Below are 22,043 nucleotides of genomic sequence, written 5' to 3'. Positions count from 1 at the left end.
ATCATTGGACAAGACAAGCTTACAATGAGTCTATGGGGTTGTAATTGGCAAATACGAGTTGTTGTTGATGTCATTAAACCATCACACCAATAATAGTGTAAGATGATAACATCATTGGACAAGACAAGCTTACAATCGGCCCATGTTGCTTTTCTGGTTAAATACGAGAGGCTTTTGACCCTGACGTGACTTGAACACGCAGCCTTCTGATCTGGAGTCAGACGCGCTACCGTTGCGCCACAGAGTCTACATTTGGGAGCAAAAATATGTTTGGCGAGCCTGAGCATAGCAATAAAACAGTAAGAAGTTGACATAATTGAACAAGCCAAGCTTGCAACATGTTCCTCTTGTTTTAATTAGGCAATATCAAAGGAAATTGACCCTGACGTGATTTGAACACGCAACCTTCTGATCTGGAGTCAGACGCGCTACCGTTGCGCCACTGAGTCTAGAAATAGTCAAGAAAAAATATTTGGGGTAGCTCAAATATGACAGCCAAAGCATGGCATTGGGGGAGATAAATGTTGATGTCATCGGACCATCTCACCAATAACAGAGTAAGATCTTGACATCATTGGACAAGACAAGCTTACAATGAGTCTATGGGGTTTTAATTGGCAAATACGAGTTGTTGTTGATGTCATTAAACCATCACACCAATAATAGTGTAAGATGATAACATCATTGGACAAGACAAGCTTACAATAGGTCCATGTTGCTTTTCTTGGTAATACGAGAGGCTTTTGACCCTGACGTGACTTGAACACGCAGCCTTCTGATCTGGAGTCAGACGCGCTACCGTTGCGCCACAGAGTCGACATTTGGAGCAAAATATGTTTGGCGAGCCTGAGCATAGCAATAAAACAGTAAGAAGTTGACATAATTGAACAAGCCAAGCTTGCAACACGTTCCTCTTGTTTTAATTAGGCAATATCAAAGGAAATTGACCCTGACGTGATTTGAACACGCAACCTTCTGATCTGGAGTCAGACGCGCTACCGTTGCGCCACTGAGTCTAGAAATAGTCAAGAAAAAATATTTGGGGTAGCTCAAATATGACAGCCAAAGCATGGCATTGGGGGAGATAAATGTTGATGTCATTGGACCATCACACCAAAACAGAGTAAGATCTTGACATCATTGGACAAGACAAGCTTACAATGAGTCTATGGGGTTATAATTGGCAAATACGAATTGTTATATGTTTGGGGTAGCTCAAAAATGTCACAGAAGCAATGCAATGGGGGAGTTAAGTGTTGATGTCATTAAACCAACACACCAATAATAGAGTAAGATGTTAACACCATTGGACAAGACAAGCTTACAATAGGTCCATGTTGCTTTTCTTGTTAAATACGAGAGGCCTTTGACCCTGACGTGACTTGAACACGCAGCCTTCTGATCTGGAGTCAGACGCGCTACCGTTGCGCCACAGAGTCTGCGTTTGGGAGCAAATATATGTTTGGCGAGCCTGAGCATAGCAATAAAACAGTAAGAAGTTGACATAATTGAACAAGCCAAGCTTGCAACATGTCCCTCTTGTTTTAATTAGGCAATATCAAAGGAAATTGACCCTGACGTGATTTGAACACTCAACCTTTGATCTGGAGTCATACGCGTTACCATTGCGCCACAGAGTCTGCCAATTGGCAACAAAAAATATTTGGGGTAGCTCAAATATGACAGCCAAAGCATGGCATTGGGGGAGATAAATGTTGATGTCATTGGACCATCACACCAAAACAGAGTAAGATCTTGACATCATTGGACAAGACAAGCTTACAATGAGTCTATGGGGTTATAATTGGCAAATACGAATTGTTATATGTTTGGGGTAGCTCAAAAATGACACAGAAGCAATGCAATGGGGGAGTTAAGTGTTGATGTCATTAAACCATCACACCAATAATAGTGTAAGATGATAACATCATTGGACAAGACAAGCTTACAATAGGTCCATGTTGCATTTCTTGTTAAATACGAGAGGCTTTTGACCCTGACGTGACTTGAACACGCACCCTTCTGATCTGGAGTCAGACGTGCTACCGTTGCGCCACAGAGTCTGCAATTGGGAGCAAAAATATGTTTGGAGAGCCTGAGCATAGCAATCAAACAGTAAGAAGTTGACATAATTGAACAAGCCAAGCTTGCAACATGTCCCTCTTGTTTTAATTAGGCAATATCAAAGGTCATTGACCCTGACGTGATTTGAACACGCAACCTTCTGATCTGGAGTCAGACGCGCTACCGTTGCGCCACAGAGTCTAGAAATTGTCAAGAAAAAATATTTGGGGTAGCTCAAATATGACAGCCAAAGCATGGCATTGGGGGAGATAAATGTTGATGTCATCGGACCATCTCACCAATAACAGAGTAAGATCTTGACATCATTGGACAAGACAAGCTTACAATGAGTCTATGGGGTTTTAATTGGCAAATACGAGTTGTTGTTGATGTCATTAAACCATCACACCAATAATAGTGTAAGATGATAACATCATTGGACAAGACAAGCTTACAATAGGTCCATGTTGCTTTTCTTGGTAAATACGAGAGGCTTTTGACCTGACGTGACTTGAACACGCAGCCTTCTGATCTGGAGTCAGACGCGCTACCGTTGCGCCACAGAGTCTACATTTGGGAGCAAAAATATGTTTGGCGAGCCTGAGCATAGCAATAAAACAGTAAGAAGTTGACATAATTGAACAAGCCAAGCTTGCAACATGTCCTCTTGTTTTAATTAGGCAATATCAAAGGAAATTGACCCTGACGTGATTTGAACACGCAACCTTCTGATCTGGAGTCAGACGCGCTACCGTTGCGCCACTGAGTCTAGAAATAGTCAAGAAAAAATATTTGGGGTAGCTCAAATATGACAGCCAAAGCATGGCATTGGGGGAGATAAATGTTGATGTCATTGGACCATCACACCAAAACAGAGTAAGATCTTGACATCATTGGACAAGACAAGCTTACAATGAGTCTATGGGGTTATAATTGGCAAATACGAATTGTTATATGTTTGGGGTAGCTCAAAAATGACACAGAAGCAATGCAATGGGGGAGTTAAGTGTTGATGTCATTAAACCAACACACCAATAATAGAGTAAGATGATAACATCATTGGACAAGACAAGCTGACAATAGGTCCATGTTGCTATTCTTGTTAAATACGAGAGGCCTTTGACCCTGACGTGACTTGAACACGCAGCCTTCTGATCTGGAGTCAGACGCTCTACCATTGCGCTTCAGAGTCTGCAATTGGGAGCAAAAAAATGTTTGGAGAGCCTGAGCATAGCAATAAAACAGTAAGAAGATGACATAATTGAACAAGCCAAGCTTGCAACATGTCCCTCTTGTTTTAATTAGGCAATATCAAAGGTCATTGACCCTGACGTGATTTGAACACGCAACCTTCTGATCTGGAGTCAGACGCACTACCGTTGCGCCACAGAGTCTAGAAATTGTCAAGAAAAAAAAATTGGGGTAGCTCAAATATGACAGCCAAAGCATGGCATTGGGGGAGATAAATGTTGATGTCATCGGACCATCTCACCAATAACAGAGTAAGATCTTGACATCATTGGACAAGACAAGCTTACAATGAGTCTATGGGGTTATAATTGGCAAATACGAATTGTTATATGTTTGGGGTAGCTCAAAAATGACACAGAAGCAATGCAATGGGGGAGTTAAGTGTTGATGTCATTAAACCAACACACCAATAATAGAGTAAGATGTTAACACCATTGGACAAGACAAGCTTACAATAGGTCCATGTTGCTTTTCTTGTTAAATACGAGAGGCCTTTGACCCTGACGTGACTTGAACACGCAGCCTTCTGATCTGGAGTCAGACGCGCTACCGTTGCGCCACAGAGTCTAGAAATTGTCAAGAAAAAAAAATTGGGGTAGCTCAAATATGACAGCCAAAGCATGGCATTGGGGGAGATAAATGTTGATGTCATCGGACCATCTCACCAATAACAGAGTAAGATCTTGACATCATTGGACAAGACAAGCTTACAATGAGTCTATGGGGTTGTAATTGGCAAATACGAGTTGTTGTTGATGTCATTAAACCATCACACCAATAATAGTGTAAGATGATAACATCATTGGACAAGACAAGCTTACAATCGGCCCATGTTGCTTTTCTGGTTAAATACGAGAGGCTTTTGACCCTGACGTGACTTGAACACGCAGCCTTCTGATCTGGAGTCAGACGCGCTACCGTTGCGCCACAGAGTCTACATTTGGGAGCAAAAATATGTTTGGCGAGCCTGAGCATAGCAATAAAACAGTAAGAAGTTGACATAATTGAACAAGCCAAGCTTGCAACATGTTCCTCTTGTTTTAATTAGGCAATATCAAAGGAAATTGACCCTGACGTGATTTGAACACGCAACCTTCTGATCTGGAGTCAGACGCGCTACCGTTGCGCCACTGAGTCTAGAAATAGTCAAGAAAAAATATTTGGGGTAGCTCAAATATGACAGCCAAAGCATGGCATTGGGGGAGATAAATGTTGATGTCATCGGACCATCTCACCAATAACAGAGTAAGATCTTGACATCATTGGACAAGACAAGCTTACAATGAGTCTATGGGGTTTTAATTGGCAAATACGAGTTGTTGTTGATGTCATTAAACCATCACACCAATAATAGTGTAAGATGATAACATCATTGGACAAGACAAGCTTACAATAGGTCCATGTTGCTTTTCTTGGTAAATACGAGAGGCTTTTGACCCTGACGTGACTTGAACACGCAGCCTTCTGATCTGGAGTCAGACGCGCTACCGTTGCGCCACAGAGTCGACATTTGGGAGCAAAAATATGTTTGGCGAGCCTGAGCATAGCAATAAAACAGTAAGAAGTTGACATAATTGAACAAGCCAAGCTTGCAACACGTTCCTCTTGTTTTAATTAGGCAATATCAAAGGAAATTGACCCTGACGTGATTTGAACACGCAACCTTCTGATCTGGAGTCAGACGCGCTACCGTTGCGCCACTGAGTCTAGAAATAGTCAAGAAAAAATATTTGGGGTAGCTCAAATATGACAGCCAAAGCATGGCATTGGGGGAGATAAATGTTGATGTCATTGGACCATCACACCAAAACAGAGTAAGATCTTGACATCATTGGACAAGACAAGCTTACAATGAGTCTATGGGGTTATAATTGGCAAATACGAATTGTTATATGTTTGGGGTAGCTCAAAAATGTCACAGAAGCAATGCAATGGGGGAGTTAAGTGTTGATGTCATTAAACCAACACACCAATAATAGAGTAAGATGTTAACACCATTGGACAAGACAAGCTTACAATAGGTCCATGTTGCTTTTCTTGTTAAATACGAGAGGCCTTTGACCCTGACGTGACTTGAACACGCAGCCTTCTGATCTGGAGTCAGACGCGCTACCGTTGCGCCACAGAGTCTGCGTTTGGGAGCAAATATATGTTTGGCGAGCCTGAGCATAGCAATAAAACAGTAAGAAGTTGACATAATTGAACAAGCCAAGCTTGCAACATGTCCCTCTTGTTTTAATTAGGCAATATCAAAGGAAATTGACCCTGACGTGATTTGAACACTCAACCTTTGATCTGGAGTCATACGCGTTACCATTGCGCCACAGAGTCTGCCAATTGGCAACAAAAAATATTTGGGGTAGCTCAAATATGACAGCCAAAGCATGGCATTGGGGGAGATAAATGTTGATGTCATTGGACCATCACACCAAAACAGAGTAAGATCTTGACATCATTGGACAAGACAAGCTTACAATGAGTCTATGGGGTTATAATTGGCAAATACGAATTGTTATATGTTTGGGGTAGCTCAAAAATGACACAGAAGCAATGCAATGGGGGAGTTAAGTGTTGATGTCATTAAACCATCACACCAATAATAGTGTAAGATGATAACATCATTGGACAAGACAAGCTTACAATAGGTCCATGTTGCATTTCTTGTTAAATACGAGAGGCTTTTGACCCTGACGTGACTTGAACACGCACCCTTCTGATCTGGAGTCAGACGTGCTACCGTTGCGCCACAGAGTCTGCAATTGGGAGCAAAATATGTTTGGAGAGCCTGAGCATAGCAATCAAACAGTAAGAAGTTGACATAATTGAACAAGCCAAGCTTGCAACATGTCCCTCTTGTTTTAATTAGGCAATATCAAAGGTCATTGACCCTGACGTGATTTGAACACGCAACCTTCTGATCTGGAGTCAGACGCGCTACCGTTGCGCCACAGAGTCTAGAAATTGTCAAGAAAAAATATTTGGGGTAGCTCAAATATGACAGCCAAAGCATGGCATTGGGGGAGATAAATGTTGATGTCATCGGACCATCTCACCAATAACAGAGTAAGATCTTGACATCATTGGACAAGACAAGCTTACAATGAGTCTATGGGGTTTTAATTGGCAAATACGAGTTGTTGTTGATGTCATTAAACCATCACACCAATAATAGTGTAAGATGATAACATCATTGGACAAGACAAGCTTACAATAGGTCCATGTTGCTTTTCTTGGTAAATACGAGAGGCTTTTGACCCTGACGTGACTTGAACACGCAGCCTTCTGATCTGGAGTCAGACGCGCTACCGTTGCGCCACAGAGTCTACATTTGGGAGCAAAAATATGTTTGGCGAGCCTGAGCATAGCAATAAAACAGTAAGAAGTTGACATAATTGAACAAGCCAAGCTTGCAACATGTTCCTCTTGTTTTAATTAGGCAATATCAAAGGAAATTGACCCTGACGTGATTTGAACACGCAACCTTCTGATCTGGAGTCAGACGCGCTACCGTTGCGCCACTGAGTCTAGAAATAGTCAAGAAAAAATATTTGGGGTAGCTCAAATATGACAGCCAAAGCATGGCATTGGGGAGATAAATGTTGATGTCATTGGACCATCACACCAAAACAGAGTAAGATCTTGACATCATTGGACAAGACAAGCTTACAATGAGTCTATGGGGTTATAATTGGCAAATACGAATTGTTATATGTTTGGGGTAGCTCAAAAATGACACAGAAGCAATGCAATGGGGGAGTTAAGTGTTGATGTCATTAAACCAACACCCAATAATAGAGTAAGATGATAACATCATTGGACAAGACAAGCTGACAATAGGTCCATGTTGCTATTCTTGTTAAATACGAGAGGCCTTTGACCCTGACGTGACTTGAACACGCAGCCTTCTGATCTGGAGTCAGACGCTCTACCATTGCGCTTCAGAGTCTGCAATTGGGAGCAAAAAAATGTTTGGAGAGCCTGAGCATAGCAATAAAACAGTAAGAAGATGACATAATTGAACAAGCCAAGCTTGCAACATGTCCCTCTTGTTTTAATTAGGCAATATCAAAGGTCATTGACCCTGACGTGATTTGAACACGCAACCTTCTGATCTGGAGTCAGACGCACTACCGTTGCGCCACAGAGTCTAGAAATTGTCAAGAAAAAAAAATTGGGGTAGCTCAAATATGACAGCCAAAGCATGGCATTGGGGGAGATAAATGTTGATGTCATCGGACCATCTCACCAATAACAGAGTAAGATCTTGACATCATTGGACAAGACAAGCTTACAATGAGTCTATGGGGTTATAATTGGCAAATACGAATTGTTATATGTTTGGGGTAGCTCAAAAATGACACAGAAGCAATGCAATGGGGGAGTTAAGTGTTGATGTCATTAAACCAACACACCAATAATAGAGTAAGATGTTAACACCATTGGACAAGACAAGCTTACAATAGGTCCATGTTGCTTTTCTTGTTAAATACGAGAGGCCTTTGACCCTGACGTGACTTGAACACGCAGCCTTCTGATCTGGAGTCAGACGCGCTACCGTTGCGCCACAGAGTCTGCATTTGGGAGCAAATATATGTTTGGCGAGCCTGAGCATAGCAATAAAACAGTAAGAAGTTGACATAATTGAACAAGCCAAGCTTGCAACATGTCCCTCTTGTTTTAATTAGGCAATATCAAAGGAAATTGACCCTGACGTGATTTGAACACACAACCTTTGATCTGGAGTCACACGCGTTACCATTGCGCCACAGAGTCTGCCAATTGGCAACAAAAAATATTTGGGGTAGCTCAAATATGACAGCCAAAGCATGGCATTGGGGGAGATAAATGTTGAATTCATTGGACCATCACACCAAAACAGAGTAAGATCTTGACATCATTGGACAAGACAAGCTTACAATGAGTCTATGGGGTTATAATTGGCAAATACGAATTGTTATATGTTTGGGGTAGCTCAAAAATGACACAGAAGCAATGCAATGGGGGAGTTAAGTGTTGATGTCATTAAAACAACACACCAATAATAGAGTAAGATGATAACTTCATTGGACAAGACAAGCTGACAATAGGTCCATGTTGCTTCTCTTGTTAAATACGAGAGGCCTTTGACCCTGACGTGACTTGAACACGCAGCCTTCTGATCTGGAGTCAGTCGCGCTACCGTTGCGCCACAGAGTCTGCATTTGGGAGCAAATATATGTTTGGCGAGCCTGAGCATAGCAATAAAACAGTAAGAAGTTGACATAATTGAACAAGCCAAGCTTGCAACATGTCCCTCTTGTTTTAATTAGGCAATATCAAAGGAAATTGACCCTGACGTGATTTGAACACTCAACCTTTGATCTGGAGTCATACGCGTTACCATTGCGCCACCGGGTCTGCCAATTGGCAACAAAAAATATTTGGGGTAGCTCAAATATGACAGCCAAAGCATGGCATTGGGGGAGATAAATGTTGATGTCATTGGACCATCACACCAAAACAGAGTAAGATCTTGACATCATTGGACAAGACAAGCTTACAATGAGTCTATGGGGTTATAATTGGCAAATACGAATTGTTATATGTTTGGGGTAGCTCAAAAATGACACAGAAGCAATGCAATGGGGGAGTTAAGTGTTGATGTCATTAAACCAACACACCAATAATAGAGTAAGATGATAACATCATTGGACAAGACAAGCTGACAATAGGTCCATGTTGCTTCTCTTGTTAAATACGAGAGGCCTTTGACCCTGACGTGACTTGAACAAGCAGCCTTCTGATCTGGAGTCAGACGCTCTTCCATTGCGCTACAGAGTCTGCAATTGGGAGCAAAAAAATGTTTGGAGAGCCTGAGCATAGCAAAAAAACAGTAAGAAGTTGACATAATTGAACAAGCCAAGCTTGCAACATGTCCCTCTTGTTTTAATTAGGCAATATCAAAGGTCATTGACCCTGACGTGATTTGAACACGCAACCTTCTGATCTGGAGTCAGACGCGCTACCGTTGCGCCACAGAGTCTGCCAATTGGCAACAAAAAATATTTGGGGTAGCTCAAATATGACAGCCAAAGCATGGCATTGGGGGAGATAAATGTTGATGTCATCGGACCATCTCACCAATAACAGAGTAAGATCTTGACATCATTGGACAAGACAAGCTTACAATAGGTTCATGTTGCTTTTCTTGTTAAATACAAGAGGCCTTTGACCCTGACGTGACTTGAACAAGCAGCCTTCTGATCTGGAGTCAGACGCGCTACCGTTGCGCCACAGAGTCTATATTTGGGAGCAAAAATATGTTTGGCGAGCCTGAGCATAGCAATAAAACAGTAAGAAGTTGACATAATTGAACAAGCCAAGCTTGCAACATGTCCCTCTTGTTTTAATTAGGCAATATCAAAGATAAATGACCCTGACATGATTTGAACACGCAACCTTCTGATCTGGAGTCAGACGCGCTACCGTTGCGCCACAGAGTCTAGAAATTGTCAAGAAAAAATATTTGGGGTAGCCCAAATATGACAGCGAAAGCATGGGATTGGGGGAGATAAATGTTGATGTCATCGGACCATCACACCAATAACAGTGTAAGATTTTGACATCATTGGACAAGACAAGCTTACAATAGGTTCATGTTGCTTTTCTTGTTAATACAAGAGGCCTTTGACCCTGACGTGACTTTGAACAAGCAGCCTTCTGATCTGGAGTCAGACGCTCTACCATTGCGCTACAGAGTCTGCAATTGGGAGCAAAAAAATGTTTGGAGAGCCTGAGCATAGCAATAAAACAGTAAGAAGTTGACATAATTGAACAAGCCGACATAATTGAACAAGCCAAGCTTGCAACATGTCCCTCTTGTTCTAATTAGGCAATATCAAAGGTCATTGAACCTGACGTGATTTGAACACGCAACCTTCTGATCTGGAGTCAGACGCGCTACCGTTGGGCCACAGAGTCTAGAAATTGTCAAGAAAAAGTATTTGGGGTAGCCCAAATATGACAGCGAGAGCATGGGATTGGGGGAGATAAATGTTGATGTCATCGGACAATCACACCAATAACAGTGTAAGATTTTGACATCATTGGACAAGAGAAGCTTACAATAGGTTCATGTTGCTTTTCTTGTTAAATACAAGAGGCTTTTGACCCTGACGTGACTTGAACAAGCAGCCTTCTGATCTGGAGTCAGACGCTCTACCATTGCGCTACAGAGTCTGCAATTGGGAGCAAAAAAATGTTTGGAGAGCCTGAGCATAGCAATAAAACAGTAAGAAGTTGACATAATTGAACAAGCCAAGCTTGCAACATGTCCCTCTTGTTTTAATTAGGCAATATCAAAGGTCATTGACCCTGACGTGATTTGAACACGCAACCTTCTGATCTGGAGTCAGACGCGCTACCGTTGCGCCACAGAGTCTAGAAATTGTCAAGAAAAAATATTTGAGGTAGCTCAAATATGACAGCCAAAGCATGGCATTGGGGGAGATAAATGTTGATGTCATCGGACCATCTCACCAATAACAGAGTAAGATCTTGACATCATTGGACAAGACAAGCTTACAATGAGTCTATGGGGTTTTAATTGGCAAATACGAGTTGTTGTTGATGTCATTAAACCATCACACCAATAATAGTGTAAGATGATAACATCATTGGACAAGACAAGCTTACAATAGGTCCATGTTGCTTTTCTTGGTCAATACGAGAGGCTTTTGACCCTGACGTGACTTGAACACGCAGCCTTCTGATCTGGAGTCAGACGCGCTACCGTTGCGCCACAGAGTCTATAGTTGGGAGCAAAAATATGTTTGGCGAGCCTGAGCATAGCAATAAAACAGTAAGAAGTTGACATAATTGAACAAGCCAAGCTTGCAACATGTCCCTCTTGTTTTAATTAGGCAATATCAAAGGAAATTGACCCTGACGTGATTTGAACACGCAACCTTCTGATCTGGAGTCAGACGCGCTACCGTTGCGCCACTGAGTCTAGAAATAGTCAAGAAAAAATATTTGGGGTAGCTCAAATATGACAGCCAAAGCATGGCATTGGGGGAGATAAATGTTGATGTCATTGGACCATCACACCAAAACAGAGTAAGATCTTGACATCATTGGACAAGACAAGCTTACAATGAGTCTAGGGGGTTATAATTGGCAAATACGAATTGTTATATGTTTGGGGTAGCTCAAAAATGACACAGAAGCAATGCAATGGGGGAGTTAAGTGTTGATGTCATTAAACCAACACACCAATAATAGAGTAAGATGATAACATCATTGGACAAGACAAGCTGACAATAGGTCCATGTTGCTTTTCTTGTTAAATACGAGAAGCCTTTGACCCTGACGTGACTTGAACACACAGCCTTCTGATCTGGAGTCAGACGCGCTACCGTTGCGCCACAGAGTCTAGAAATTGTCAACAAAAAATATTTGGGGTAGCTCAAATATGACAGCCAAAGCATGGCATTGAGGGAGATAAATGTTGATGTCATCGGACTATCACACCAATAACAGTGTAAGATTTTGACATCATTGGACAAGACAAGCTTACAATAGGTTCATGTTGCTTTTCTTGTTAAATACAAGAGGCCTTTAACCCTGACATGACTTGAACAAGCAGCCTTCTGATTTGGAGTCAGACGCTCTACCATTGCGCTACAGAGTATGCAATTGGGAGCAAAAAAATGTTTGGAGAGCCTGAGCGTAGCAATAAAACAGTAAGAAGTTGACATAATTGAACAAGCCAAGCTTGCAACATGTCCCTCTTGTTTTAATTAGGCAATATCAAAGGTCATTGACCCTGACGTGATTTGAACACGCAACCTTCTGATCTGGAGTCAGACGCGCTACCGTTGCGCCACTGAGTCTAGAAATAGTCAAGAAAAAATATTTGGGGTAGCTCAAATATGACAGCCAAAGCATGGCATTGGGGGAGATAAATGTTGATGTCATTGGACCATCACACCAAAACAGAGTAAGATCTTGACATCATTGGACAAGACAAGCTTACAATGAGTCTAGGGGGTTATAATTGGCAAATACGAATTGTTATATGTTTGGGGTAGCTCAAAAATGACACAGAAGCAATGCAATGGGGGAGTTAAGTGTTGATGTCATTAAACCATCACACCAATAATAGAGTAAGATGTTAACACCATTGGACAAGACAAGTTTACAACAGGTCCATGTTGCTTTTCTTGTTAAATACGAGAGGCCTTTGACCCTGACGTGACTTGAACACGCAGCCTTCTGATCTGGAGTCAGACGCGCTACCGTTGCGCCACAGAGTCTGCATTTGGGAGCAAATATAAGTTTGGAGAGCCTGAGCATAGCAATAAAACATCAAGAAGTTGACATAATTGAACAAGCCAAGCTTGCAACATGTCCCTCTTGTTTTAATTAGGCAATATCAAAGATAAATGACCTTGACGTGATTTGAACACGCAACCTTCTGATCTGGAGTCAGACGCGCTACCGTTGCGCCACAGAGTCTAGAAATTGTCAAGAAAAAATATTTAGGGTAGCCCAAATATGACAGCGAAAGCATGGGATTGGGGGAGATAAATGTTGATGTCATCGGACCATCACACCAATAACAGTGTAAGATTTTGACATCATTGGACAAGACAAGCTTACAATAGGTTCATGTTGCTTTTCTTGTTAAATACAAGAGGCCTTTGACCCTGACGTGACTTGAACAAGCAGCCTTCTGATCTGGAGTCAGACGCTCTACCATTGCGCTACAGAGTCTGCAATTGGGAGCAAAAAAATGTTTGGAGAGCCTGAGCATAGCAATAAAACAGTAAGAAGTTGACATAATTGAACAAGCCAAGCTTGCAACATGTCCCTCTTGTTTTAATTAGGCAATATCAAAGATAAATGACCCTGACATGATTTGAACACGCAACCTTCTGATCTGGAGTCAGACGCGCTACCGTTGCGCCACAGAGTCTGCCAATTGGCAACAAAAGATATTTGGGGTAGCTCAAATATGACAGCCAAAGCATGGCATTGGGGGAGATAAATGTTGATGTCATCGGACCATCTCACCAATAACAGAGTAAGATCTTGACATCATTGGACAAGACAAGCTTACAATAGGTTAATGTTGCTTTTCTTGTTAAATACAAGAGGCCTTTGACCCTGACGTGACTTGAACAAGCAGCCTTCTGATCTGGAGTCAGACGCTCTACCATTGCGCTACAGAGTCTGCAATTGGGAGCAAAAAAATGTTTGGAGAGCCTGAGCATAGCAATAAAACAGTAAGAAGTTGACATAATTGAACAAGCCGACATAATAACAACAACATAACAAGCCAAGCTTGCAACATGTACCTCTTGTTTTAATTAGGCAATATCAAAGGAAATTGACCCTGACGTGATTTGAACACACAACCTTTGATCTGGAGTCATACGCGTTACCATTGCGCCACAGAGTCTGCCAATTGGCAACAAAAAATATTTGGGGTAGCTCAAATATGACAGCCAAACCATGGCAGTGGGGGAGATAAATGTTGATGTCATTGGACCATCACACCAAAACAGAGTAAGATCTTGACATCATTGGACAAGACAAGCTTACAATGAGTCTATGGGGTTATAATTGGAAAATACGAATTGTTATATGTTTGGGGTGGCTCAAAATTTGACACAGAAGCAATGCAATGGGGGAGTTAAGTGTTGATGTCATTAAACCATCACACCAATAATAGAGTAAGATGTTAACACCATTGGACAAGACAAGCTTACAATAGGTGCATGTTGCTTTTCTTGTTAAATACGAGAGGCCTTTGACCCTGACGTGACTTGAACACGCAGCCTTCTGATCTGGAGTCAGACGCGCTACCGTTGCGCCACAGAGTCTGCATTTGGGAGCAAATATATGTTTGGAGAGCCTGAGCATAGCAATAAAACATCAAGAAGTTGACATAATTGAACAAGCCAAGCTTGCAACATGTCCCTCTTGTTTTAATTAGGCAATATCAAAGATAAATGACCCTGACGTGATTTGAACACGCAACCTTCTGATCTGGAGTCAGACGCGCTACCGTTGCGCCACAGAGTCTAGAAATTGTCAAGAAAAAATATTTGGGGTAGCCCAAATATGACAGCGAAAACATGGGATTGGGGGAGATAAATGTTGATGTCATCGGACCATCACACCAATAACAGTGTAAGATTTTGACATCATTGGACAAGACAAGCTTACAATAGGTTCATGTTGCTTTTCTTGTTAAATACAAGAGGCCTTTGACCCTGACGTGACTTGAACAAGCAGCCTTCTGATCTGGAGTCAGACGCTCTACCATTGCGCTACAGAGTCTGCAATTGGGAGCAAAAAAATGTTTGGAGAGCCTGAGCATAGCAATAAAACAGTAAGAAGTTGACATAATTGAACAAGCCAAGCTTGCAACATGCCCCTCTTGTTTTAATTAGGCAATATCAAAGGAAATTGACCCTGACGTGATTTGAACACGCTACCTTCTGATCTGGAGTCAGACGCGCTACCGTTGCTCCACTGACATCATTGGACAAGACAAGCTTACAATGAGTCTATGGGGTTATAATTGGAAAATACGAATTGTTATATGTTTGGGGTAGCTCAAAAATGACACAGAAGCAATGCAATGGGGGAGTTAAGTGTTGATGTCATTAAACCATCACACCAATAATAGAGTAAGATGTTAACACCATTGGACAAGACAAGCTTACAATAGGTGCATGTTGCTTTTCTTGTTAAATACGAGAGGCCTTTGACCCTGACGTGACTTGAACACGCAGCCTTCTGATCTGGAGTCAGACGCGCTACCGTTGCGCCACAGAGTCTGCAATCGGGAGCAAAAATATGTTTGGCGAGCCTGAGCATAGCAATAAAACAGTAAGAAGTTGACATAATTGAACAAGCCAAGCTTGCAACATGTCCCTCTTGTTTTAATTAGGCAATATCAAAGGTCAATGACGCTGACGTGATTTGAACACGCAACCTTCTGATCTGGAGTCAGACGCGCTACCGTTGCGCCACAGAGTCTGCACATTTATCAGTAAAAAATATTTGGGGTAGCCCAAATATGACAGCCAAAGCATGGCATTGGGGGAGATAAATGTTGATGTCATTGGACCATTACACCAATAACAGTGTATGATTTTGACATCATTGGACAAGACAAGCTTACAATTACAATTAGGCAATATCAAAGGAAATTGACCCTGACGTGATTTGAACACAAAACCTTTGATCTGGAGTCAGACGCGTTACCATTGCGCCACCAAGTCTGCCTATTTGCTATAAAAAATATTTGGGGTAGCTAAAATATGACAGCCAAAGCATGGCATTGGGGGAGATAAATGTTGATGTCATTGGACCATCACACCAAAACAGAGTAAGATCTTGACATTATTGGACAAACCAAGCTTACAATGAGTCTATGGGGTTATAATTGGCAAATACGAATTGTTATATGTTTGGGGTGGCTCAAAATATGACACAGAAGCAATGCAATGGGGGAGTTAAGTGTTGATGTCAATAAACCATCACACCAATAATAGAGTAAGATGTTAACACCATTGGACAAGACAAGTTTACAACAGGTCCATGTTGCTTTTCTTGTTAAATATGAGAGGCCTTTGACCCTGACGTGATTTGAACACGCAACCTTCTGTTCTGGAGTCAGACGCGCTACCTATGCGCCACAGAGTCTGAGCAAAAATATGTTTGGCGAGCCTGAGCATAGCAATAAAACAGTAAGAAGTTGACATAATTGAACAAGCCAAGCTTGCAACATGTCCCTCTTGTTTTAATTAGGCAATATCAAAGGTCATTGACCCTGACGTGATTTAAACACGCAACCTTCTGATCTGGAGTCAGACGCGTTACCATTGCGCCACAGAGTCTGCCAATTGGCAACAAAAAATATTTGGGGTAGCTAAAATATGACAGCCAAAGCATGGCATTGGGGGAGATAAATGTTGATGTCATTGGACCATCACACCAAAACAGAGTAAGATCTTGACATCATTGGACAAGCCAAGCTTACAATGAGTCTATGGGGTTATAATTGGCAAATACGAATTGTTATATGTTTGGGGTGGCTCAAAATATGACACAGAAGCAATGCAATGGGGGAGTTAAGTGTTGATGTCATTAAACCATCACACCAATAATAGAGTAAGCTGTTAACACCATTGGACAAGACAAGTTTACAACAGGTCCATGTTGCTTTTCTTGTTAAATACGACAGGCCTTTGACCCTGACGTGACTTGAACACGCAGCCTTCTGATCTGGAGTCAGACGTGCTACCGTTGCGCCACAGAGTCTAGAAATTGTCAACAAAAAATATTTGGGGTAGCTCAAATATGACAGCCAAAGCATGGCATTGAGGGAGATAAATGTTGATGTCATCGGACTATCTCACCAATAACAGAGTAAGATCTTGACATCATTGGACAAGACAAGCTTACAATAGGTTCATGTTGCTTTTCTTGTTAAATACGAGAGGCCTTTGACCCTGACGTGACTTGAACACGCAGCCTTCTGATCTGGAGTCAGACGCGCTACCATTGCGCTACAGAGTCTGCAATTGGGAGCAAAAAAATGTTTGGAGAGCCTGAGCATAGCAATAAACCAGTAAGAAGTTTACATAATTGAACAAGCCAAGCTTGCAACATGTCCCTCTTGTTTTAATTAGGCAATATCAAAGGTCATTGACCCTGACGTGATTTAAACACGCAACCTTCTGATCTGGAGTCAGACGTGCTACCGTTGCGCCACAAAGTCTAGAAATTGTCAACAAAAAATATTTGGGGTAGCTGAAATATGACAGCCAAAGCATGGCATTGGGGGAGATAAATGTTGATGTCATCGGACCATCTGACCAATAACAGAGTAAGATCTTGACATCATTGGACAAGACAAGCTTATAATGAGTCTATGGGGTTGTAATTGGCAAATACGAGTTGTTGTTGATGTCATTAAACCATCACACCAATAACAGTGTAAGATGATAACATCATTGGACAAGACAAGCTTACAATAGGTCCATGTTGCATTTCTTGTTAAATACGAGAGGCTTTTGACCCTGATGTGACTTGAACACGCAGCCTTCTGATCTGGAGTTAGACGCGCTACCGTTGCGCCACAGAGTCTGAGCAAAAATATGTTTGGAGAGCCTGAGCATAGCAATAAAACAGTAAGAAGTTGACATAATTGAACAAGCCAAGCTTGCAACATGTCCCTCTTGTTTTAATTATGCAATATCAAAGATAAATGACCCTGACGTGATTTGAACACGCAACCTTCTGATCTGGAGTCAGACGCGCTACCGTTGCGTCACAGAGTGTGCACATTTATCAGTAAAAAATATTTGGGGTAGCCCAAATATGACAGCGAAAGCATGGGATTGGGGGAGATAAATGTTGATGTCATCGGACCATCACACCAATAACAGTGTAAGATCTTGACATCATTGGACAAGACAAGCTTATAATGAGTCTATGGGGTTGTAATTGGCAAATACGAGTTGTTGTTGATGTCATTAAACCATCACACCAATAATAGTGTAGACAAGACAAGCTTACAATAGGTCCATGTTGCATTTCTTGTTAAATACGAGAGGCTTTTGACCCTGACGTGACTTGAACACGCAGCCTTCTGATCTGGAGTCAGACGTGCTACCGTTGCGCCACAGAGTCTGCAATTGGGAGCAAAAATATGTTTGGAGAGCCTGAGCATAGCAATCAAACAGTAAGAAGTTGACATAATTGAACAAGCCAAGCTTGCAACATGTGCCTCTTGTTTTAATTAGGCAATATCAGAGGTCATTGACCCTGACATGATTTGAACACAGAACCTTCTGATCTGGAGTCAGACGCGCCACCGTTGCGCCACAGAGTCTAGGAATTGTCAACAAGCAATATTTGGGGTAGCTCAAATATGACAGCCAAAGCATGGCATTGGGGGAGATAAATGTTGATGTCATTGGACCATCACACCAAAACAGAGTAAGATCTTGACATCATTGGACAAGACAAGCTTACAATGAGTCTATGGGGTTATAATTGGGAAATACGAATTGTTATATGTTTGGGGTAGCTCAAAAATGACACAGAAGCAATGCAATGGGGGAGTTAAGTGTTGATGTCATTAAACCAACACACCAATAATAGAGTAAGATGTTAACACCATTGGACAAGACAAGCTTACAACAGGTCCATGTTGCTTTTCTTGTTAAATACGAGAGGCCTTTGACCCTGACGTGACTTGAACACGCAGCCTTCTGATCTGGAGTCAGACGCGCTACCGTTGCGCCACAGAGTCTGCAATTGGGAGCAAAAAAATGTTTGGAGAGCCTGAGCATAGCAATAAAACAGTAAGAAGTTGACATAATTGAGCAAGCCAAGCTTGCAACATGTCCCTTTTGTTTTAATTAGGCAATATCAAAGATAAATGACCCTGACGTGATTTAAACACGCAACCCTCTGATCTGGAGTCAGACGCGCTACCGTTGCGTCACAGAGTGTGCACATTTATCAGTAAAAAATATTTGGGGTAGCCCAAATATGACAGCGAAAGCATGGGATTGGGGGAGATAAATGTTGATGTCATCGGACCATCACACCAATAACAGTGTAAGATCTTGACATCATTGGACAAGACAAGCTTATAATGAGTCTATGGGGTTGTAATTGGCAAATACGAGTTGTTGTTGATGTCATTAAACCATCACACCAATAATAGTGTAAGATGATAACATCATTGGACAAGACAAGCTTACAATAGGTCCATGTTGCATTTCTTGTTAAATACGAGAGGCTTTTGACCCTGACGTGACTTGAACACGCTCCCTTCTGATCTGGAGTCAGACGTGCTACCGTTGCGCCACAGAGTCTGCAATTGGGAGCAAAAATATGTTTGGAGAGCCTGAGCATAGCAATCAAACAGTAAGAAGTTGACATAATTGAACAAGCCAAGCTTGCAACATGTGCCTCTTGTTTTAATTAGGCAATATCAAAGGTCATTGACCCTGACATGATTTGAACACAGAACCTTCTGATCTGGAGTCAGACGCGCCACCGTTGCGCCACAGAGTCTAGGAATTGTCAACAAGCAATATTTGGGGTAGCTCAAATATGACAGCCAAAGCATGGCATTGGGGGAGATAAATGTTGATGTCATTGGACCATCACACCAAAACAGAGTAAGATCTTGACATCATTGGACAAGACAAGCTTACAATGAGTCTATGGGGTTATAATTGGGAAATACGAATTGTTATATGTTTGGGGTAGCTCAAAAATGACACAGAAGCAATGCAATGGGGGAGTTAAGTGTTGATGTCATTAAACCAACACACCAATAATAGAGTAAGATGTTAACACCATTGGACAAGACAAGCTTACAACAGGTCCATGTTGCTTTTCTTGTTAAATACGAGAGGCCTTTGACCCTGACGTGACTTGAACACGCAGCCTTCTGATCTGGAGTCAGACGCGCTACCGTTGCGCCACAGAGTCTGCAATTGGGAGCAAAAAAATGTTTGGAGAGCCTGAGCATAGCAATAAAACAGTAAGAAGTTGACATAATTGAGCAAGCCAAGCTTGCAACATGTCCCTTTTGTTTTAATTAGGCAATATCAAAGATAAATGACCCTGACGTGATTTAAACACGCAACCTTCTGATCTGGAGTCAGACGCGCTACCGTTGCGCCACAGAGTCTAGCAATTGTCAACAAGCAATATTTGGGGTAGCTCAAATATGACAGCCAAAGCATGGCATTGGGGGAGATAAATGTTGATGTCATCGGACCATCTCACCAATAACAGTGTAAGATCTTGACATCATTGGACAAGACAAGCTTACAATGAGTCTATGGGGTTGTAATTGGCAAATACGAGTTGTTGTTGATGTCATTAAACCATCACACCAATAATAGTGTAAGATGATAACATCATTGGACAAGACAAGCTTACAATAGGTTCATGTTGCTTTTCTTGTTAATTAAGAGAAGACTTTGACCCTGACGTGACTTGAACACGCAGCCTTCTGATCTGGAGTCAGACGCGCCAACATTGCGCCACAGAGTCTAGAAACTGTCAAAAAAAAATATTTGGAGTAGCTCAAATATGACAGCCAAAGCATGGCATTGGGGGAGATAAATGTTGATGTCATCGGACCATCTCACCCATAACAGAGTAAGATCTTGACATCATTGGACAAGACAAGGTTACAATGAGTGTATGGGGTTATAATTGGCAAATACGAGTTGTTGAATGTTTGGGGTAGCTCAAAATATGAGAGCCGAAGCACTGCAATGGGGGAGTTAAGTGTTGATGTCATTAAACCATCACACCAATAATAGAGTAAGATGTTAACACCATTGGACAAGACAAGCTTACAATAGGTCCATTTAGTTTTTATTTTCAAATACCAGAGGTTGTTGACAAGACAAGCTTACAACAAGTCGCTGTGGTATTAATTGGCAACAATCAAAGGTTGTTGACTCTGATGTGACTAGAACACGCACACAGTGCGAGCCGAAGCATGGCAACAACAGATCAAGATGTTGACATCACTGGACATGACTTTTTATTAAGAAGTTACTATCCCTTCAAATAGGTGAATATCTGAAGTAGCTGTTTTGATGTTGACATCACTGGACAAAAGAATTTATAAAGAACTCACTGTAGCTTTACTTGAAGCACTTGAACCTGACGTGCTATGAACACACAACCTTCTGATCTCGAGTTTGAAAAAGCCCTTAGAGTAGATTGAGCATAGCGACTGGCAAGTGAAATGTCGACATCATAAGCTCTCTGATCTAGAGTACAGATACAGTAAGCTCATGAATGATCAACCTCTTTATCAGTTTTAATGGTGTGTGTCCTGCAGAGATCCAGCGTGACTGGTCAGACCATGCACTGTGGTGGGAGCAGAAGCAGCAGTGGCTGTTGCGGACAGCTTGGAGTCTGGAGAAATGTGGGATACACGCTGACGCCCGGCTCATCTTTACACCCCAACACAAGCCTCTGAGGCTAGGCCTTCCCAATGGCACGACTCTGAGGCTAAAGGCCTGCTTCTCCAGCCCTGTGTTCAAGACTGTGATGGGCATCTGTAGTATGCTCAGTAAGTCTGTCTTTGTTCCTCTTTACTTGTAACCGAATAATTCTCTGAAATGTGGAAAGTAACAGTACTGACATTTGATTTCAGTTTTGATCTTTCCCCACAAACACAACACACCCCACTGCCAACAAGAGTCTCACTATCTGCTTTACACTTTCATTTAGTCTATTTTTGTCCTTTTTCTATACAAACATTGTGATATTTGCAGAAAATTAACCCAGACAGAGCAGAAGCTGAATTAGATTTACTGGCTTTTCCAATTCAACACTACAGTAGGCTTGTTGTTATGCGCAGTATTTTTGTGCTACAGAATCAGTTTTAGTTCCCATGTAAATCCACTACCCATTAACCCAAATTCTCAATACAACATTATAACTAAATTTCTGATACCTAATTTCATACCATGCAACAGTGTTCTGGAGTTAGACAGACTATTGTGAGTCTTTTTAAAGAAGGTGCTTGTTCCTTTATTCAGCCCTACTGTAATTCCCACATTTCATCTTACTGTACCACAGTCTAATTTAAGCTTCCCACAAGTTGACAGGCCAGAAAAAAACGAATCACTGGTACAAATGAAAATGTATTTTCAGTCCCACCATACTTTGAG

General features: G+C 41.7%; 1 protein-coding gene and 57 non-coding genes across 59 annotated transcripts in view; 1 reads left to right on the top strand and 57 right to left on the bottom strand.

Moving 5' to 3' along the window:
* Window positions 1–22,043, top strand: part of fermt3b (FERM domain containing kindlin 3b) — a 35,449-nt gene that overhangs the window by 9,099 nt on the left and 4,307 nt on the right. For both annotated transcript variants that reach the window (XM_029165218.3, XM_029165219.3), the window contains exon 3: window positions 21,206–21,439. In XM_029165218.3, the coding sequence (XP_029021051.1) occupies window positions 21,206–21,439 (234 nt within the window). The remainder of the gene's footprint in view (window positions 1–21,205; window positions 21,440–22,043) is intronic.
* Window positions 176–247, bottom strand: trnaw-cca (transfer RNA tryptophan (anticodon CCA)). Its single transcript has one exon. It is a non-coding gene; the product is annotated as a tRNA-Trp (tRNA).
* Window positions 378–449, bottom strand: trnaw-cca (transfer RNA tryptophan (anticodon CCA)). The gene has a single exon. It is a non-coding gene; the product is annotated as a tRNA-Trp (tRNA).
* trnaw-cca (transfer RNA tryptophan (anticodon CCA)) lies at window positions 745–816 on the bottom strand. Its single transcript has one exon. It is a non-coding gene; the product is annotated as a tRNA-Trp (tRNA).
* Window positions 945–1,016, bottom strand: trnaw-cca (transfer RNA tryptophan (anticodon CCA)). The gene has a single exon. It is a non-coding gene; the product is annotated as a tRNA-Trp (tRNA).
* trnaw-cca (transfer RNA tryptophan (anticodon CCA)) lies at window positions 1,368–1,439 on the bottom strand. The gene has a single exon. It is a non-coding gene; the product is annotated as a tRNA-Trp (tRNA).
* trnaw-cca (transfer RNA tryptophan (anticodon CCA)) lies at window positions 1,992–2,063 on the bottom strand. Its single transcript has one exon. It is a non-coding gene; the product is annotated as a tRNA-Trp (tRNA).
* Window positions 2,194–2,265, bottom strand: trnaw-cca (transfer RNA tryptophan (anticodon CCA)). Its single transcript has one exon. It is a non-coding gene; the product is annotated as a tRNA-Trp (tRNA).
* Window positions 2,562–2,632, bottom strand: trnaw-cca (transfer RNA tryptophan (anticodon CCA)). Its single transcript has one exon. It is a non-coding gene; the product is annotated as a tRNA-Trp (tRNA).
* Window positions 2,762–2,833, bottom strand: trnaw-cca (transfer RNA tryptophan (anticodon CCA)). The gene has a single exon. It is a non-coding gene; the product is annotated as a tRNA-Trp (tRNA).
* Window positions 3,185–3,256, bottom strand: trnaw-cca (transfer RNA tryptophan (anticodon CCA)). Its single transcript has one exon. It is a non-coding gene; the product is annotated as a tRNA-Trp (tRNA).
* On the bottom strand, window positions 3,387–3,458 carry trnaw-cca (transfer RNA tryptophan (anticodon CCA)). Its single transcript has one exon. It is a non-coding gene; the product is annotated as a tRNA-Trp (tRNA).
* On the bottom strand, window positions 3,811–3,882 carry trnaw-cca (transfer RNA tryptophan (anticodon CCA)). The gene has a single exon. It is a non-coding gene; the product is annotated as a tRNA-Trp (tRNA).
* Window positions 4,179–4,250, bottom strand: trnaw-cca (transfer RNA tryptophan (anticodon CCA)). The gene has a single exon. It is a non-coding gene; the product is annotated as a tRNA-Trp (tRNA).
* Window positions 4,381–4,452, bottom strand: trnaw-cca (transfer RNA tryptophan (anticodon CCA)). The gene has a single exon. It is a non-coding gene; the product is annotated as a tRNA-Trp (tRNA).
* On the bottom strand, window positions 4,749–4,820 carry trnaw-cca (transfer RNA tryptophan (anticodon CCA)). The gene has a single exon. It is a non-coding gene; the product is annotated as a tRNA-Trp (tRNA).
* On the bottom strand, window positions 4,951–5,022 carry trnaw-cca (transfer RNA tryptophan (anticodon CCA)). Its single transcript has one exon. It is a non-coding gene; the product is annotated as a tRNA-Trp (tRNA).
* trnaw-cca (transfer RNA tryptophan (anticodon CCA)) lies at window positions 5,374–5,445 on the bottom strand. The gene has a single exon. It is a non-coding gene; the product is annotated as a tRNA-Trp (tRNA).
* On the bottom strand, window positions 5,998–6,069 carry trnaw-cca (transfer RNA tryptophan (anticodon CCA)). The gene has a single exon. It is a non-coding gene; the product is annotated as a tRNA-Trp (tRNA).
* Window positions 6,199–6,270, bottom strand: trnaw-cca (transfer RNA tryptophan (anticodon CCA)). Its single transcript has one exon. It is a non-coding gene; the product is annotated as a tRNA-Trp (tRNA).
* Window positions 6,567–6,638, bottom strand: trnaw-cca (transfer RNA tryptophan (anticodon CCA)). The gene has a single exon. It is a non-coding gene; the product is annotated as a tRNA-Trp (tRNA).
* On the bottom strand, window positions 6,769–6,840 carry trnaw-cca (transfer RNA tryptophan (anticodon CCA)). The gene has a single exon. It is a non-coding gene; the product is annotated as a tRNA-Trp (tRNA).
* Window positions 7,190–7,261, bottom strand: trnaw-cca (transfer RNA tryptophan (anticodon CCA)). Its single transcript has one exon. It is a non-coding gene; the product is annotated as a tRNA-Trp (tRNA).
* Window positions 7,392–7,463, bottom strand: trnaw-cca (transfer RNA tryptophan (anticodon CCA)). The gene has a single exon. It is a non-coding gene; the product is annotated as a tRNA-Trp (tRNA).
* trnaw-cca (transfer RNA tryptophan (anticodon CCA)) lies at window positions 7,816–7,887 on the bottom strand. Its single transcript has one exon. It is a non-coding gene; the product is annotated as a tRNA-Trp (tRNA).
* Window positions 8,440–8,511, bottom strand: trnaw-cca (transfer RNA tryptophan (anticodon CCA)). The gene has a single exon. It is a non-coding gene; the product is annotated as a tRNA-Trp (tRNA).
* Window positions 9,266–9,337, bottom strand: trnaw-cca (transfer RNA tryptophan (anticodon CCA)). Its single transcript has one exon. It is a non-coding gene; the product is annotated as a tRNA-Trp (tRNA).
* On the bottom strand, window positions 9,524–9,595 carry trnaw-cca (transfer RNA tryptophan (anticodon CCA)). The gene has a single exon. It is a non-coding gene; the product is annotated as a tRNA-Trp (tRNA).
* trnaw-cca (transfer RNA tryptophan (anticodon CCA)) lies at window positions 9,726–9,797 on the bottom strand. Its single transcript has one exon. It is a non-coding gene; the product is annotated as a tRNA-Trp (tRNA).
* On the bottom strand, window positions 10,462–10,533 carry trnaw-cca (transfer RNA tryptophan (anticodon CCA)). Its single transcript has one exon. It is a non-coding gene; the product is annotated as a tRNA-Trp (tRNA).
* Window positions 10,664–10,735, bottom strand: trnaw-cca (transfer RNA tryptophan (anticodon CCA)). The gene has a single exon. It is a non-coding gene; the product is annotated as a tRNA-Trp (tRNA).
* Window positions 11,032–11,103, bottom strand: trnaw-cca (transfer RNA tryptophan (anticodon CCA)). The gene has a single exon. It is a non-coding gene; the product is annotated as a tRNA-Trp (tRNA).
* trnaw-cca (transfer RNA tryptophan (anticodon CCA)) lies at window positions 11,234–11,305 on the bottom strand. The gene has a single exon. It is a non-coding gene; the product is annotated as a tRNA-Trp (tRNA).
* trnaw-cca (transfer RNA tryptophan (anticodon CCA)) lies at window positions 11,657–11,728 on the bottom strand. The gene has a single exon. It is a non-coding gene; the product is annotated as a tRNA-Trp (tRNA).
* trnaw-cca (transfer RNA tryptophan (anticodon CCA)) lies at window positions 12,117–12,188 on the bottom strand. Its single transcript has one exon. It is a non-coding gene; the product is annotated as a tRNA-Trp (tRNA).
* trnaw-cca (transfer RNA tryptophan (anticodon CCA)) lies at window positions 12,540–12,611 on the bottom strand. The gene has a single exon. It is a non-coding gene; the product is annotated as a tRNA-Trp (tRNA).
* On the bottom strand, window positions 12,742–12,813 carry trnaw-cca (transfer RNA tryptophan (anticodon CCA)). Its single transcript has one exon. It is a non-coding gene; the product is annotated as a tRNA-Trp (tRNA).
* trnaw-cca (transfer RNA tryptophan (anticodon CCA)) lies at window positions 13,000–13,071 on the bottom strand. Its single transcript has one exon. It is a non-coding gene; the product is annotated as a tRNA-Trp (tRNA).
* trnaw-cca (transfer RNA tryptophan (anticodon CCA)) lies at window positions 13,202–13,273 on the bottom strand. The gene has a single exon. It is a non-coding gene; the product is annotated as a tRNA-Trp (tRNA).
* On the bottom strand, window positions 13,460–13,531 carry trnaw-cca (transfer RNA tryptophan (anticodon CCA)). Its single transcript has one exon. It is a non-coding gene; the product is annotated as a tRNA-Trp (tRNA).
* On the bottom strand, window positions 13,689–13,759 carry trnaw-cca (transfer RNA tryptophan (anticodon CCA)). The gene has a single exon. It is a non-coding gene; the product is annotated as a tRNA-Trp (tRNA).
* Window positions 14,112–14,183, bottom strand: trnaw-cca (transfer RNA tryptophan (anticodon CCA)). The gene has a single exon. It is a non-coding gene; the product is annotated as a tRNA-Trp (tRNA).
* Window positions 14,314–14,385, bottom strand: trnaw-cca (transfer RNA tryptophan (anticodon CCA)). The gene has a single exon. It is a non-coding gene; the product is annotated as a tRNA-Trp (tRNA).
* Window positions 14,572–14,643, bottom strand: trnaw-cca (transfer RNA tryptophan (anticodon CCA)). Its single transcript has one exon. It is a non-coding gene; the product is annotated as a tRNA-Trp (tRNA).
* trnaw-cca (transfer RNA tryptophan (anticodon CCA)) lies at window positions 15,075–15,146 on the bottom strand. The gene has a single exon. It is a non-coding gene; the product is annotated as a tRNA-Trp (tRNA).
* Window positions 15,277–15,348, bottom strand: trnaw-cca (transfer RNA tryptophan (anticodon CCA)). The gene has a single exon. It is a non-coding gene; the product is annotated as a tRNA-Trp (tRNA).
* Window positions 15,946–16,017, bottom strand: trnaw-cca (transfer RNA tryptophan (anticodon CCA)). The gene has a single exon. It is a non-coding gene; the product is annotated as a tRNA-Trp (tRNA).
* On the bottom strand, window positions 16,140–16,211 carry trnaw-cca (transfer RNA tryptophan (anticodon CCA)). The gene has a single exon. It is a non-coding gene; the product is annotated as a tRNA-Trp (tRNA).
* trnaw-cca (transfer RNA tryptophan (anticodon CCA)) lies at window positions 16,564–16,635 on the bottom strand. Its single transcript has one exon. It is a non-coding gene; the product is annotated as a tRNA-Trp (tRNA).
* On the bottom strand, window positions 16,822–16,893 carry trnaw-cca (transfer RNA tryptophan (anticodon CCA)). Its single transcript has one exon. It is a non-coding gene; the product is annotated as a tRNA-Trp (tRNA).
* Window positions 17,024–17,095, bottom strand: trnaw-cca (transfer RNA tryptophan (anticodon CCA)). The gene has a single exon. It is a non-coding gene; the product is annotated as a tRNA-Trp (tRNA).
* Window positions 17,392–17,463, bottom strand: trnaw-cca (transfer RNA tryptophan (anticodon CCA)). The gene has a single exon. It is a non-coding gene; the product is annotated as a tRNA-Trp (tRNA).
* Window positions 17,938–18,009, bottom strand: trnaw-cca (transfer RNA tryptophan (anticodon CCA)). Its single transcript has one exon. It is a non-coding gene; the product is annotated as a tRNA-Trp (tRNA).
* trnaw-cca (transfer RNA tryptophan (anticodon CCA)) lies at window positions 18,563–18,634 on the bottom strand. Its single transcript has one exon. It is a non-coding gene; the product is annotated as a tRNA-Trp (tRNA).
* trnaw-cca (transfer RNA tryptophan (anticodon CCA)) lies at window positions 19,134–19,205 on the bottom strand. Its single transcript has one exon. It is a non-coding gene; the product is annotated as a tRNA-Trp (tRNA).
* trnaw-cca (transfer RNA tryptophan (anticodon CCA)) lies at window positions 19,759–19,830 on the bottom strand. Its single transcript has one exon. It is a non-coding gene; the product is annotated as a tRNA-Trp (tRNA).
* Window positions 19,961–20,032, bottom strand: trnaw-cca (transfer RNA tryptophan (anticodon CCA)). Its single transcript has one exon. It is a non-coding gene; the product is annotated as a tRNA-Trp (tRNA).
* Window positions 20,329–20,400, bottom strand: trnaw-cca (transfer RNA tryptophan (anticodon CCA)). The gene has a single exon. It is a non-coding gene; the product is annotated as a tRNA-Trp (tRNA).

Source organism: Betta splendens, chromosome 10 (assembly GCF_900634795.4).
Source record: "Betta splendens chromosome 10, fBetSpl5.4, whole genome shotgun sequence".
In the NCBI taxonomy this organism is placed as follows: Eukaryota; Metazoa; Chordata; class Actinopteri; order Anabantiformes; family Osphronemidae; genus Betta; species Betta splendens.
Note: the sequence above shows the minus strand (reverse complement) of the source record. Positions and strands in the feature narration are given on the sequence as shown.